This window comes from Lepidochelys kempii, chromosome 6 (assembly GCF_965140265.1).
Source record: "Lepidochelys kempii isolate rLepKem1 chromosome 6, rLepKem1.hap2, whole genome shotgun sequence".
Taxonomy (NCBI): Eukaryota; Metazoa; Chordata; order Testudines; family Cheloniidae; genus Lepidochelys; species Lepidochelys kempii.
Window position 1 is genome coordinate 116,125,372 of NC_133261.1, and position 14,287 is coordinate 116,139,658.

The following is a 14,287-nucleotide window of genomic DNA, read 5'->3' on the forward strand; positions in this document are numbered from 1 at the left end:
TGCTGGGCCAACCTGGCCAGTTACTCAAGGTTAGTAAGACTGCTGTACTGAAGGAAGGGATAGCACCAATGCCCTTCTGGGTTTGCAGCCAGAGGAAACAGTCGTAAGGCAATCGGAATCCCTGCCAGCAGATTGTGATGAGAGGATGTGATGGCCATACCCTTCCACAGTTAGTGCTGCCTCTTTTTCAGGCTGAGGGGGATGTCTGTGGCCTTGTAGAATGTGGCTGGTCCCGCACAATCTTCTGCACTGAGATGGCAGAAGCTGGCATAGGCCCTGGGTGTGGCCAGCTGGTTAAGTAACTTGCCCAGTCACACAGGAAGGCTTTTGGAGTGTCAGGAATAGAATCCAGATCTCCCAATAGCCACATGGCCGTCCTCCCTCTCTACGGAGATCAGTGTATCCTCTACGGCAGGAGCCACCATCTCCGTGCTGCCAGTTATGGCCTGCCATTGAGAAAGAACCGCCCCAAGCCACAGACAGAGCTGTGCAGTATCAATGTGATGCAGATGTGGTAGCTGGTCACGAGTCTGGATGTGGCTTTTGGCAGAGGTTAGAGTGTGATGGTTTGGGAATGGGTCAGGAATCTTTCTGTTGGCAGGGTCAGGAATCTGTTAAGCGTAACTGTATATTTGTGCCGACTCCATCTCTTAGCTACCAGCTGCGGATTGAGTGTATGCTGTCATATGAAGAGACCGCTGTCATGCTAGATATGCTACAGCCAAAAGCAGAAGCAATCAGGAAAGCCTGTGAAGGTAAATGGGACCGTGTCACCCCTCAGCGCGTTGTGTTCAGAGCCGTGTGAGGCTTTATTTCGGCTTGTAGTAGTATATCTATCTTACCTGAGAATTTAAGGAAGAAGTGGCCTTTTGTTGTCTCCATCTCATATATATGCAAATCTGCAACTAGCCAGCACATTGCATGCTCATCCTATCAGACACAGACCTGGCCAGGATGGCCCATGTATTCATGGCCACCAGGTTCAAATTATTGCAACTCATAGCTAGGAATAGAGCTACAAGCCTTGAAAAACCTCCAACAGGTACAAAACTCAGCAGCCTGTCTGCTTAACACCATTGGCTACTATAAACACATCACCCTAGTTCTCCACTCTCTGCCCTGGCTCACCTATGAACATAGAGTGTAGTTCAAGCTGTCTTTCCTGATGTTCAAAGCCCTACCATGGAGCTGGCACTGGGTACCAGAGAGAGGACACTTCACCCTCTATGACTTCCCAGGATACAGTACACTTCAACAATGACTTTGTCAACCAGTCGGAGGCTTGTTAGTGCAAGTGACACAGCTTTCAGAGAAGCAGGTTTTAGACTATAGAACTCACTCTTGCATAGGGTGACCAGACAGCAAATGTGAAAAATCGGGATGGAGGTAGGAGTAATAGGAGCCTATATAAGAAAAAGACCCAAAAATCGGTACTGTCCCTATAAAATCGGGACATTTGGTCACCCTACTCTTGCAGAAGTTAAGAATGACCAAATTTAGAAGTTAATGCTAAACAAATCCATTCAACTGAGCTTTCCCTCAATAAATTCCTCACACACAATCCTGCCTCACCTCACAAAAAATCCCACTCCCAAATCCTCCTATAAACTAATCAAAACTCGAGATTTTGGAGGACAAGAAAGTTTGTTATGTTTGCTTTTCTAAATAGGAAGTGCTTGTATACAGCAGCGATGTAGGCCATCATGCATATACCTTGGTATATCACGTAGTAGCCCTCACCATATGTTATGCTTCCTTTTTTGGAGTACGTGAAGTTGTTTAGGGAGCACAGGGCTGATATGAAAAGAACAGAATGGGAAATGCTTCTGGAAATAAGGTGGCAGGGGAGGAAGGAAGGAATAAATGTATTGAGCGATTCTTAGGGTAGGTCTACACTACCTGCCGGATCGGAGGGTAGCAATCAATATATCGGGGGTCGATTTATCGCATCTAGTCTAGACGCGATAAATCGATCCCCGAGAGCTCTCCTGTCAACTCCGGAACTACGCTATTCTCGTAGCTGAAGTTGCGTACCTTACTTACATCGACTACCCCCGCAGTATAGACCAGGGCTTATTCAAGATCTCCTGCTATTGGAAATAAAGTCACTAGCTCCACTTTTAGGGCACTTTCCAGGCTGGCAGCCCCAGCATCTTTACCTCCTAGCTGTAAGTGGCTGCCCCACACATGGGGGTGGGGACAGGCAGCCCAGATGTGCCTACCTTTAAGATGCAAATACTATACTGTGCCTGTATTGCTTTTTTTTTTTTTTTCGGGGGGGGAGGGAGGGAGAGGGTGTCTTCCAGTTTCACATGGGGTCTACTTATAACTCTGGTGTTTGAGAGTCTTTGAGGTTCTAGTGTATGGAAATCCTGCCTTGGTACAATGGAAATTCTGATCCAATTTGGGAAACAATCAGTTTTGAAGCTCACCCTTATGTAAAGGATAACTTTATTTTTCAGATCTTCTAACGACCCATCGTCTGCCAGTTTTCTGTCAACTGATTCTCAAAGTTGGAAACTTTCTTAACTATGTAAGAAATCTTTTTTGTTGTTGTTGTTGTTAAGAGATCACTACATTTTATAGATGAAAATAACTTTTCTTCTCTCTTTTGTGTGTATAGGTTATAAATACATAGTAAGTGTTTGAGTTTGACATGGGTTATTCCTGCCTCTTCTTTCTGTCTTTCAGGGAAGTCATACTGGAGATGCTGATGGCTTTAAAATTAGCACTTTACTCAAACTAACTGAAACCAAAGCAAACCAAACCCGTGTTACTCTTCTCCACCATATTCTGGAGGTACTACTGCAATTTCCTTCGAGAATTTTGGTTGGACATGAACTATTTTTCCAGCCATACCTTCGGTTGATGTTATATACTTGTGTTTATATGCTCGTCACTTGTTTGTATAACCCACACACCTCCTGGGTGTGCTGCTCTGTGCCATCTAGTGGCACCAAGACCACTTAGACAGAGATTAATGAATCTGCTCTAGAGCCTTAGCTAAGAGCCATATCGCTTTTAACTCATGCAGTAGAACAGTGGTTCTCAACTGTGGTCCATCGTTTGTTCAGGGAAAGCACCTGGCACGCCGAGCCGGTTTGTTTACCTGCCGCTTCCACAGGTTTGGCCGATCGCGGCTCCCACTGGCTGCGGTTCTCTGCTCCAGGCCAATGGGGGCTGCAGGAAGCGGCACAGGCCGAGGGATGTGCTGGCCGCCCTTCCCGCAGCCCCCATTGGCCTGGAGCGGCGAACCGTGGCCAGTGGGAGCCGCAATCAGCCGAACCTTCGGACGCGGCAGGTAAACAAACTGGCCCGGCGTGCCAGGGGCTTTCTCTGAACAAGCGGTAGACCACAGTTGAGAACCACTGCAGTAGAGGCTCAGGCATTTAGCTCCAGAGGTCCCAGGTTCAATCCCACCCGTTGATGATCTGGGTCTGTGGGTGTTACATTTGCATAGTACTGGAGAGATTGCTTAATTTGCTTGGGCTCATAATACTTGGGCTGCAGGTGCTACCTAGCTGTAAAAGAATTCTAAACAAAGAGTTGAGAAAGCAAAGAATCTCATCCAAGCCTTAATCATTTTCCACCTTGATTTCTGTAAGTTCCTCCTCTCTTGCTTCTTTGACACCCATCTCACCCCCATCCAACCCATATGAAATGCAGCTGAAAGGAACATATTCCTGGCCTGTAGCTCCAGTGAAGTCCCCTCCAGTGTTGGCACGCTGGATCTCCCCTTTCTACCAGATCACATTCAAGCTTCTTGCCCAAGCTTTAAGCTCTTTCATAGCTTTCTCACTGCTGCTTAGCTGCCCTTATATTTATTTTTTGTATTACCATAGTGGCTAGGAGCCCTAGTCATGGACCCATCATGCTAGGCACTTGTACAAACAAAGAACCAAAAAAACCCAGTCCCTGTCACCCAGAGCTTACCACTTCTCCCTCTCCTCTGCCAATGATGCCAGTCTTATTGCCCTGTTCATTGAGCTTTCCCCTTACCAATCCTATGCATTCAAACCCTTTTTGGGGGTCCCACTTTTACCATGACACCTAAAAAAAAATTAGCCAACTCCTAATTGCTATGCTGAGGTGCTCAGACACTGTGGCAAAGATGGTTGTATAAGTTAGTAGATAGATAGTTAGGCAGGCAGATAAACTAGAACACAGATATTCTTAATGCATAGACAGACCCGTAAGAATTGCCAGATTGGATCAGACTAGTGGTCCTTTTAGTCCAATATCCTGCCTTCAGCAGAGGCCTGGACCTTGCACTTCAGAGGAAGGTGAAAGAAACCCCGCAGTAGGAGATTCTGGGATAATCTATCCACTGGGAAAGTTCCTTTCTAACCACCCATCAGTTAGAGATCGCCCTCCGCCCTGAGGCATGAGGGTTCATACCCCTTTCAATACTCTTGTATATTTTTTAAATCTGTACTCTTATAATTCTGGATAGTCTTGGCAACCATAGAAACGGCTGGTCCCCTTTTGAATCGTGCTAAACAAACAGTGGGGGGTGGGGTGGGAATGAAACATTGCGCCCACCAGTCATTCCCTCTGTTTGTAACCCTTCCCCTCCTCCCCCCCACTGTGCACCTGCTGCGTACGAAAAATAAATACAAAAATAACAAACGTTTCTGTTTTAGGAAGTAGAGAAAAGTCACACAGACCTCCTGCAGCTTCCCAAGGACCTTGAATGTGTCTCAAAGGCAGCCGGGTAGGATTGTGAACCTCATACTTTAAATAAAAAAAAGAAGAACCACCCAGATTCAAGAAATTAAGACATAAATGGCTGTTATTATAATCCATGCATTAACCGGATAAAGACTCAATTAGTTGTAACCAAAGGATTTCCTTTTGCAAATTCTGAAGCCATTTTAAAATGCAAATCGGCTATATGCACAGTTCAGCAATAAGCAAGACAGTAACTAGGGTCAAAAATTGTTCTGCATTCAATTAATTCTGCTTTGCAGGAATTCACAGAAATGGTATGGCGTTCAAGGAGGCTCTGTCTTTTTAATCCTAGCTACCTATAAGCAGTGCTGAAGTATCTGTCACTGCTGTATTCAGGGACAATAGCCTAGCAGCTTCAGAAGAGCCCTGAATCTGTAGATTAGTCTCTCTAGTGTGTTAGTGAAGCCAAACAATTAAAGTCCGTATGTATCCATTTCCAAATGTACAATACACAAGATTCCAGTTAGACCTGGCCCTCTCTTCAGAAGTGCTGCTGGGGGATGTTCTCATGGCCAAAGAGCTGGCTTGTTAACAAAGGTGTTTGTGTTGTTGCTGGAAGATTTTGGGGGGACTGTTTGGATTTTTCATCCGTCTTACACTAGTGACCCTTTTGCTCTTGAGAACAAAACATTAAGCACAATAAGATACGTGTGGACAAATGTCCCCTGAGAATTTGCACAGCCAGATAATTTTGAGCAAATATTAGCATGATCCATTCTAGCTGGTGATGCTTTGTACTATCAGGGGATTTGAAAAGCCCACCTAAAGTGTTTAATGACTTAGTAGCACAGCCCCATTGAAACACAAACTCCATTGAAAGTGAATGGAGCTGTGCTCCTAAATCATTGAAGCACTTTGAAAAGCCCACTCTAAATTCATGAATTATTTGCATCACAGTAGTACCTGAGGGCCTCAAATGAGAGCAGGGCTCCCTCGTGCTTGGCGATTAGTGGGCCAGTCAATGAGACAAGTGAAGTGATTTGTCCCAGGTACAGCAAGTCAGTGGCAAAACTAGGAATGGAACTCATGTCTCCTAACTCCGCCCAGTGTCCTAACCACTAGGCCATGTTTCCCTGTGGTGCTACCTAGAATGACACAGGCATAGTTCTGTGCTTAATACCATAGAGTCACTGGGAAACAGAAAAGGGGAGGAGAGTGGGAAATCATTGCTGTTTTTCCCCTCTTCTAGCTAGCCCAGCTCTCCGAGAAGTGAACTGTGTTTAATCTCCTGCGGCTTTGTGTTCATTTTCAGAATTAACCTTGAAATCATACGTGCGGAGTCCAGTTCCAATTTAAAGAAGCTGCTAGAACTTGAGCAAAAGGTTTTGTCATCGAAAGACGACGTGAAAGCCCAGTATGAGACGCCCATCCAGGTCAGTGAAAGGAGTGCCCTCCCTTGAGGAGAGAAGAGCCGAGACTCTGCAAAGGCAGCATGTTCAGGGAGGAGTGAAGGGTGGAAACATTTGTCCCCTCATCGCCTCTCATATTTGAAAATGAATGTGAATGCCACACAACCCTTTTGTGTTCATTTGCCATGACCAGCAGGTACTGACTAGAAAGGCAGAGAGCAGGGCTAAGGGAGAACCCAAGCCATCTTTGCACTTCTTCTCCTAACTGCCCCAGGAGCTCCTGGGTCACAGCCAAGGATCTGGGCCTTGGAACTGAACTCTGGTTACATTGTCATTCTAACTACTTTTTTCTATTAGTCTTTCCTTGCAATGTCTGATGCACAATGCTTTGTAACTTGGCCTAAATGCATTTCAGGACAGCATAAATGCATCAAAGAAGTTGGAGGAGGAGTTTGAAATCATTGAAAGGAAGAAGGGGGAACTTGCAAATTATCTCTGTGAAGATGCAAACAAGCTGTCATTAGAAGATATATTTAGCACCATGAAAACCTTCAGGGATCTCTTCATCAGAGCACTAAAGGTTTGCATTTGTGAACATTATGCAGTAGGATACAGGTGCTGGAACACATGCATCAGTTCAGATAGTAAATAGGACCTGATTTTCCCTTACATCTGAGCTCCATTTGGTGCAGGGGGCAAGGGCAGGGTCATCAAGGAGCTCATTATGGCCCTTTGATTCAGCACTGTCCCAGCCCTGGTTTTCATTAGAGCAACCAAGTGGCTGCTCTAACTTCTCCACAGGCATAAGGTCCCTGAGGGACTATGTGCAACTGGAGAACTGGTGTAACAAAGCTCTGCTCCGCCACACCCTCAGCCGACCCCCACCACGCTCCTTGCCCTATTCCATCCACCTCTAAGCATGTCCCCTAAGCCAGGTGGGCAGGACTGCAAGAAGTGTTCTCCACTGGCCATTTCCAGCTGGAATCTATCCACTTTGCACCATCTGATCACACTGGAGGATATGAACCTGAGGTCAGATCCTGAGCTAGGGCCTTCCCCTGCTAAAGTCCATGGGATTTTTGCCACTGACATTACTGGGCTCTGGGTGTGGTACTGAAACAGCCAGCTTGGGGATTTGACTGAGATCTGCAGGGAGCTTTCAGATTGTGATGTGCACTAACGAAGGAACCTCCTTGCCGAGTGAGGATGGAAAGCTCAGTGAGCTTTGCACTACCAAGCTAGAGCTGCTAGGCTAGAGGTTGGCATTAACCCAGAGTTTGAGTGATGGACCCAGGACGCTCTCTCTTCCAGGATAAGTTTGTAGAAAAGTTGTGGATTTATAGTGGGTCAGAAACTGATCCCTGAGTCCAGCCCAAGCAACCAGGTTTGACTCAGAGAGGGTTTTGCAGCAGCTTGGGAGGGTTGCAGAGTGCATTGCAGCTGTCGGGGGAGATTCCTCAGCCTGCTGTACATCCCCTGTATGTGGGGCATCTGGACAATGGATCCAGTCACTGCCCGTCCCCATGGCACACTGTGGGATGGGGATGGAGCCCCAGGCAAGTACACTCACTGCCTCTCACCCCCACAATGGGGGAGCACACAGCTCCCAGCTGCCTATTGGATCTCTCTGGGAGGGAGGAGCCAGGATTTCCCCCTTGTTTTGCACAAGCTGTGAATAGATTGAACCATCTTCCCTTTAGGACGCTTTGCTACTAGATATTTAACCAAACATCCCCTGTGACTCTTCTCTGGCTCCAGGAAAACAAGGACAGGAAGGAACAAGCTGTAAAGGCAGAAAAAAGGAAGAAACAGTTGGAAGAGGAAGAGGCTAAGAGACAAAAAGGAGACAATGGGAAGATCAGTGAGTATTTGAAAGGGTTTATTTAAAAGGAGATGTACATACCTCACCCAGCTTGTCTCTCTATGGATTGTAATACAGTATCTTTTATTGGACCAACTTCTGTTAGGGAGAGAGACAAGCTTTCGAGCTTACACAGAGATCTTCTTCAGGTCTGGATGGAGAAGTTTACTGGACTAGACGTTGGTTCAATTAAAGCTATTACCTCACCCCCCTCTTGTCTCACTAATATCCTGGGACCAATATGGCTACAATAACACTGCATACAATCCATATAGGTGAGGACTGATAGAAGCTCCAAACTCTTCCTGCCTTAATGTTCCAATAATAATCATTCAGGGTAGATTTCTGAGTGTTCGATGACTGAAGGCTTTTGGGTGCCTTAAAGAGGGTCCCTACCACAGTGCAGCAGAGAACAGCAAAGGAGAGAAACAAGATTACCCCTCCCTCACTTTCAGTAAAATTCAAGATACAGAACAGGAGCCATTTAAAGGCCTTGGCCTGCAGGGTGCCACAGGCGTACTTTGGCATAGGGCAAAGCGGAGAGAATACTAGAGTCGCCGACCCTGGTTGGCAAGGGCTCTGGGCCAGGTTCTTCGCTGCCCTTCGCCTTCCATAGTCATTCACACCGGTGCAGTGGGTGTAGAATGGTGCCAGCTCAGAGAGGCAGTGTTTGACACCCACTTTGCACTGGAATGGGTGATACCGCAAGGGGCAGGGCAATGGAAAATCAGGGACTGCTCCCCAGCATATACCCTTGGTGGTAACCCCACCACTTTCAACTATCACTGCCCGTTCCCCCGGAGTGCGACGTTAGCCATTTTCCCATTTTTGTTTAAAACACTAGTTAAGAAAGGGGCCGTGAAGCAGGACGAGGTGTGTGTTATTGATGCCCTGCTGGCCGACATAAAGAAAGGTTTCCAGTTGCGGAAAACGGCTAAAAACAAGAGTGCGCCGGACACTGCTCCTAAAGCCTCACCTGCCGAAACGCTGAAGGAGAGAGAGCCTGGTAAGACCAAAGACTCAACCATACCTGCAACCATTAACCTCCAGTCTGCTGCAAATATTGTAGCAAAACAAATACTTATGTAACCCACACATCTTCTGGGTGTGGTGTTCTGTCCCATCTAGTGGCACCGAGACCACTTAAAGATAAAATGAGTCTGCTCTATAGCCTCAGCTAACAGTCAGCTGGCTTTTAGCCCATGCAGTCGAGGCTCATGCACTAAGCTCCGGAGTCCCAGGTTCGATCCTGCCCGCCGACGACTGGGGTCTGTTGGCGTTACACATACAGAGGAACTTCTCTTTGAATTGTTGCAGTTGATCAATAGACGAGGGGGACCATTTTCAAAAAATTGTGCAAGTGACAAAGTCCCATTTTCCAAGGGACTTGGGCACTTCGGGAAATGTTACCCAAGAGATGCTTATTTTCTAAATTTGCAGTGTGAGCTTCCTTTCCGCTTTTGAGGTGATAGCCTCCACTCCCAGAGGCAAACCAGCCAACAATCTTGTTTAAGGCCATCACCCGGCCTGCCACAAGAGATAACGTGCAAATTGCAGCCTTTCTGCAATCCCTTTAAAAAGCAGGGCCAGGCTGGGTTGCAACTTGGATGGAGAAACCCAGATGGGGGGAAGTTCTGAAGACATGTCTCAGGCAGAGCTATTTTCTGCAACAGCAGGATCAGGCCCATGATGCCAGCTGGGAATTCATTGTCCCTTAGCTCCCCTCAGGTAGGCTCCTATGCAGCATGTCTAAGTTCCATTGACTTCAGTGGGAATGAAACTGATTAACGTCAATGGGAGCTAAGCACAGACTCAAAATTATGCGCTGAAGTGCTTTGCTGTGTTGGGGCCTGCGTTCTGAACCAAATGCCCCCATGTGATGTTTAGGGTCTATGGGACTATGAACTATGGGAGTGGCTAGTTTTTGGATGAGACATAAAAAGCTCCTGATCGCATATGACCATTATAAATCCATTGGCCCCTTTGCCCTGAGCCGTTAGCCCGGGGCCCATTGCAGGTGGTCAGATTACACTCAGACGACCCATTGTTGTTGGTTGACAGTCACACGCTAGACTGAACAACTGTGCCTGATCCTGTGTTGTCCGTTTAAAGGAAAGAGTGTTGATGAGTCAGAAACAGCAGCAGCGAAGGAAAGTGCCTCTGAGACCAAGCGAAAGGATGGCAGTCAGCACACAGAAAACACTCCGGCCTCAGAAGCTGCTGCCACTGCGAAGGCTACCGGTAGAGTTGTCAAAGAGACACCAGCTTCCGACGAAGTGCTTCCTAAAGACAGAGCTGGAGGAAGTTCGCCACAACAGCCCTGTACTGACAGGAGCGCCTTAGCTTCAACTGAAGTTGAGGGAACCCATCAGCCCAACAATGGAGTGAGTATTCAGCAGATCAACGGCTTGTGTAGCTTTCAAGAGAATGTGGAATACAACGCCATTGTGTTCACGCCATCGAACCCCGGAACAACTATAAAGTTTGCAAGCAGCTATTCAGGCAACTGTACTGGTTTAGAAGAGGAATTGAACGGATCCCTCTCAGGAGACAAAAACAGTGAATCCGGACCCACTCAGTTAGAAAGAGGCCTGGTGTCTAACGAACAAACGTCACAACCAAGTGATGCAGTTGGGAACGAGGCTAAAACCAGAGCTGAACTAGCACCTGGCAGTGCTAAAATGACTCCAACCAATGAGTCGAGTTCTCAGCATACAGAGTTAAGGGGGACAGAGAAAGAAAATGACGACCCGGCCGCAGACTCCTTGCTGGACACCTCGCAGGAGAAATCCTTCTCAGAAGAGCCAGTGACTGATTCCTCTTGCTCAGCAACAGTCCCTCCAGCGCAAGCACTTACTGACAAGGAAGGGCAAAGAGGGTCTGGGAAACGGAGAAAGAAGAAACGACACAGCAAAAGCCTGTCAGGTAACACATTTCAGTGCAGCATATGGAGATTAGCAAGCCTTTAGCTAAATACAGGAGACTGGAGTTCACATCTTCAGCTCTCTAGGATTTTTTAATTAGAAGTATTCCTTCCTTTTTTAGGGTCCATTCCTGCACCAGTGAGGTCAATAGGACTTTTACTATCCTCAGGAAAAACACTGTTTAATGCAGATGTCCTTTAAAATCGGAGACTGGTTAAACAATGCAAAAACTTTGGCCCCACTAGCCATTAGGGGCATGTATAAATAGTTTATAAAGGGTTAATGATTAATGGATCAATAGAAACATGTTGCACACATGAATGGAGTACAGTACAGATGGTGACAAGCACATCTGTCAAAGGTGCTACAGATAGTTGTAAATTAAAGTTAGATGCAACTAACTGGCCCATTGGACTCTAGAAGCAGTGATTAATCATTTACTATAGTAGAGACTAACCATTCATTATAACATCTATTAATCATTTGTTAACCCATATAAACTATTTATAAATGTATCTTTAATATAAGTGTATTAAAACTCTTCCCCGTACTCCCATCACTCAATTTTTATGAGGTTTTCCCCAAGACATCAGTTACAAGAGTATTCTGCACATGAGAATTAGTGTCACCGAAGTGTAAAGTTCTGTTGTATTTCAGTGTGACCCTTCCTTAGTGTTAAATATTCAAGCACACAGCTTGAGGGGGAAAAAAATCACACTGATGCTTGTGCAAAAGATCACGTTCTTAAGGCTAGAGACAGCTTTTAGATGTAGCCCTGACTACGTGTAACTGTGCCGCCCCAGGAAGGACTGGGGGACTCTCTGGCACCATTCCTCCAGAGCTCTCCGTCTCACTTGGGATTTATGGGGAGATCTGCTGTATCTTCTAGAGGGCTGACACAGTGTATTCCCATTGCTGTCCCAACCCGACATGTGCCCCGCCAGCTCCAATGGTCACCAGACGGGAAGGACAGTAGTAGACCCATGTCTCTTCAACTCTCCACCCCTTCTCCTCCCTCATGAGTAAAGGGGAGAGAATATTGGGTATGCAACTCCTGCTCTTCCCACCTCCATGGCTGGAGACATGATCAAATGGTGTGTTTCCCGTGCAGTGGGATGGGGATGGGGCTTTTACTCCACTTTACTCCTTGGGTGGCCACCATAGGGTCCAAGCACAATTTAATCGTTTAAGTTTTCAGACTGTTTAGCTATTGACTAAACTAATAGTTTTTAATCCCAAGAAATATAAACTAGTCATGTTTCCAAGAGGACGGTCTCTATCCTATGACGTTCCATGTTGTTACCTTTATGTCACAGCGGTCAGATATATTTAGTGTCTCTCTTTTATTTAAAAGCAGAGGTTGACATTGATACTGGAGATAATAAAACCAAAAATCGTTGTGTGATACAGTGAGGTATGTAAACACGCAACATTGCTTTTATGTGAACTAACCCCAGCACTGGGACTTTACACTGTATGATGCCATCAGTAATCATTACGGCAACCAAGCTTTTTGCCTTAATATCTGATTATGTGTTTGTGATTTTTGCTGTCCAAGGGCTTGATCCTGCCCCACTGGAGTCAGTGGCAATACTCCCAGTGCTGCAGGATCAGGTCCCAAATGTCTGTCTTTTACGTCAGCAGCAGCCAATCTACCTTTCCCAGCAGAGACCATAAAGTCTGGTGTTAATTACCTTAACCAGGATAACTGGAGGCCTTGCTTTTGTCTGATTATTATTTTTTCCAAAAATTGTAAAAATGTAACTTCAGTACATTCATCCTTCGAAAGAGGCGACTGCTCCTCCCCTAGGCTTCCGGTTGTGGGTGGGGCTTATCCATTACAGAGTCGTTTTAACAGGTTTATTGGAATTATTTAAGCAGAATAGTGGACCAGGGAAGAAATTCTGCTCATACAGGACTACCAGCCCAACTGAAATCCAAATTTCATGTGCTAGTCAGCACTAAGGTCTTGGTGTTCAAAGACATGTGCATGTACTTAAAATTAGGCTGATGAGTAATCCGTGGAAGTGAATGGAGCATGCAGCTGCTTACGGTTAAGCGCATGTGTACATCTTTCCAGGGCCATGTCTTCACTAGAGAGCTTACAGCGGCACAGCAGCATCGGTATAGCTGTGCCGCTGTAAGACCTCCCGTGTAGTCGCTGACCAGAGAGCTCTCCCGTTGATATAATTAAGCCACCACCCCAGCGAGCGGCGGTAGCTATGCCCGCAGGAAAGCATTTCTCGCTGACATAGCACTGTCCACACCGGCGCTTCTGTCAGTGTAAGGGATATTTTTTCACACCCCGAGTGACATAAGTTTTACCAACAAAAGTGCTAGTGTAAACATAGCCCAGCACTGGGGCCTGATTTTGCTTTGTCTGAGACACCCATGCAGCTATGGGTAAACCCAATTTTTCTGAAACTCTCTATCAAGTGCCCCTGCACCTCCCACCTGATATCAGGGTATTGTATGTTCCTGACATTTTACATTCCAGTTTTAAGAAAGCTTTGGGTGACCCCCACTAAGATTTTCATTTTCCAAGATTTGCCTTTATTTATATTAAGGGGGCAAGGGGGAAATTGCATAGTTACATGTACTGAAATTGCATAGTTACATGTTTTCCTTTGCATTCTAATCATGAGCAGCCATAATTAAATGAACCAATAAACTGAACCCTCTGAATATCTGATTTCATGAACAAAATGTATTTATTCTACAGAGTCTGCAGTTTCTTGCTATGTAAGAATATTGGGTATCCCTCCCTAGTGATCCCCGGAAACTAATATTCCTCTTAGCCAGTCATCTACTGGTGGTGAAATAGAAGCCATGGGAACCACTGCTAAGACTTTTTTTTTTTGGTATTTTCTGCATCAGTAGCCTGAAGACTGCTCTAATTTACCATGACAGGAACCAATCTCTCTCAGCCATTTTGGTAGCCAAGGATTAGCCAGAGAGCTATGTGTTCCGTAAGAAGGCCATTTGGTCCTCTTTTGGGGTTGTTTGTCCCCCATGTGGTACTGAGACAAAACCAGATGTGGTTGTCTCCAGTATCATACCGAGGATGCCATAATGAAGAGTGTGCTTCTCTGCCTCCACCACCAGCATTAGTGCACTGTCACACCAGCGAGATCTGGGCAATGTGCTCTTCAGAATGAGCCCTCCCATGTGGTGCACACAAAGCCATGCTGAGGGACGGAGTCATGCGACGCGACGTTCCTGGCAGTGCCGGAACGTCCGGTGTTCTGGGCATGTGCGAGTGACCATCCTAGTGTTCTGACTCATGGCTCCTCCTGCACCAGTCACACCCCTTCTCTACAGCCTCCCACCTGAAAGAGGCGGGCAGCTGCTGTGCTGCCTTTCAAAATCCAGTCGCCAAAGATTGACAGGAGCAGCAGCAAAAATTCACATTTGAGACACAG

General features: G+C 46.3%; 2 protein-coding genes across 4 annotated transcripts in view; both read left to right on the plus strand.

Annotated features, from left to right (window-relative positions):
• Positions 1-14,287, plus strand: part of ADSS1 (adenylosuccinate synthase 1) — a 229,782-nt gene that overhangs the window by 130,618 nt on the left and 84,877 nt on the right. The gene's annotated exons all lie outside the window — the stretch shown is intronic.
• The window catches only part of INF2 (inverted formin 2), an 81,515-nt gene that overhangs the window by 60,419 nt on the left and 6,809 nt on the right, over positions 1-14,287 (plus strand). The window contains exons 13-22 of one of the 3 annotated variants that reach the window (XM_073349798.1): positions 655-755; positions 2,463-2,533; positions 2,692-2,799; positions 4,644-4,714; positions 5,984-6,104; positions 6,496-6,660; positions 7,839-7,941; positions 8,786-8,947; positions 10,054-10,866; positions 12,220-12,279. In XM_073349798.1, the coding sequence (XP_073205899.1) occupies positions 655-755; positions 2,463-2,533; positions 2,692-2,799; positions 4,644-4,714; positions 5,984-6,104; positions 6,496-6,660; positions 7,839-7,941; positions 8,786-8,947; positions 10,054-10,866; positions 12,220-12,278 (1,774 nt within the window). In that variant the 3' untranslated portion in view covers position 12,279. The remainder of the gene's footprint in view (positions 1-654; positions 756-2,462; positions 2,534-2,691; positions 2,800-4,643; positions 4,715-5,983; positions 6,105-6,495; positions 6,661-7,838; positions 7,942-8,785; positions 8,948-10,053; positions 10,867-12,219; positions 12,280-14,287) is intronic. The other 2 variants (XM_073349799.1, XM_073349801.1) reach the window with 2 other exon arrangements.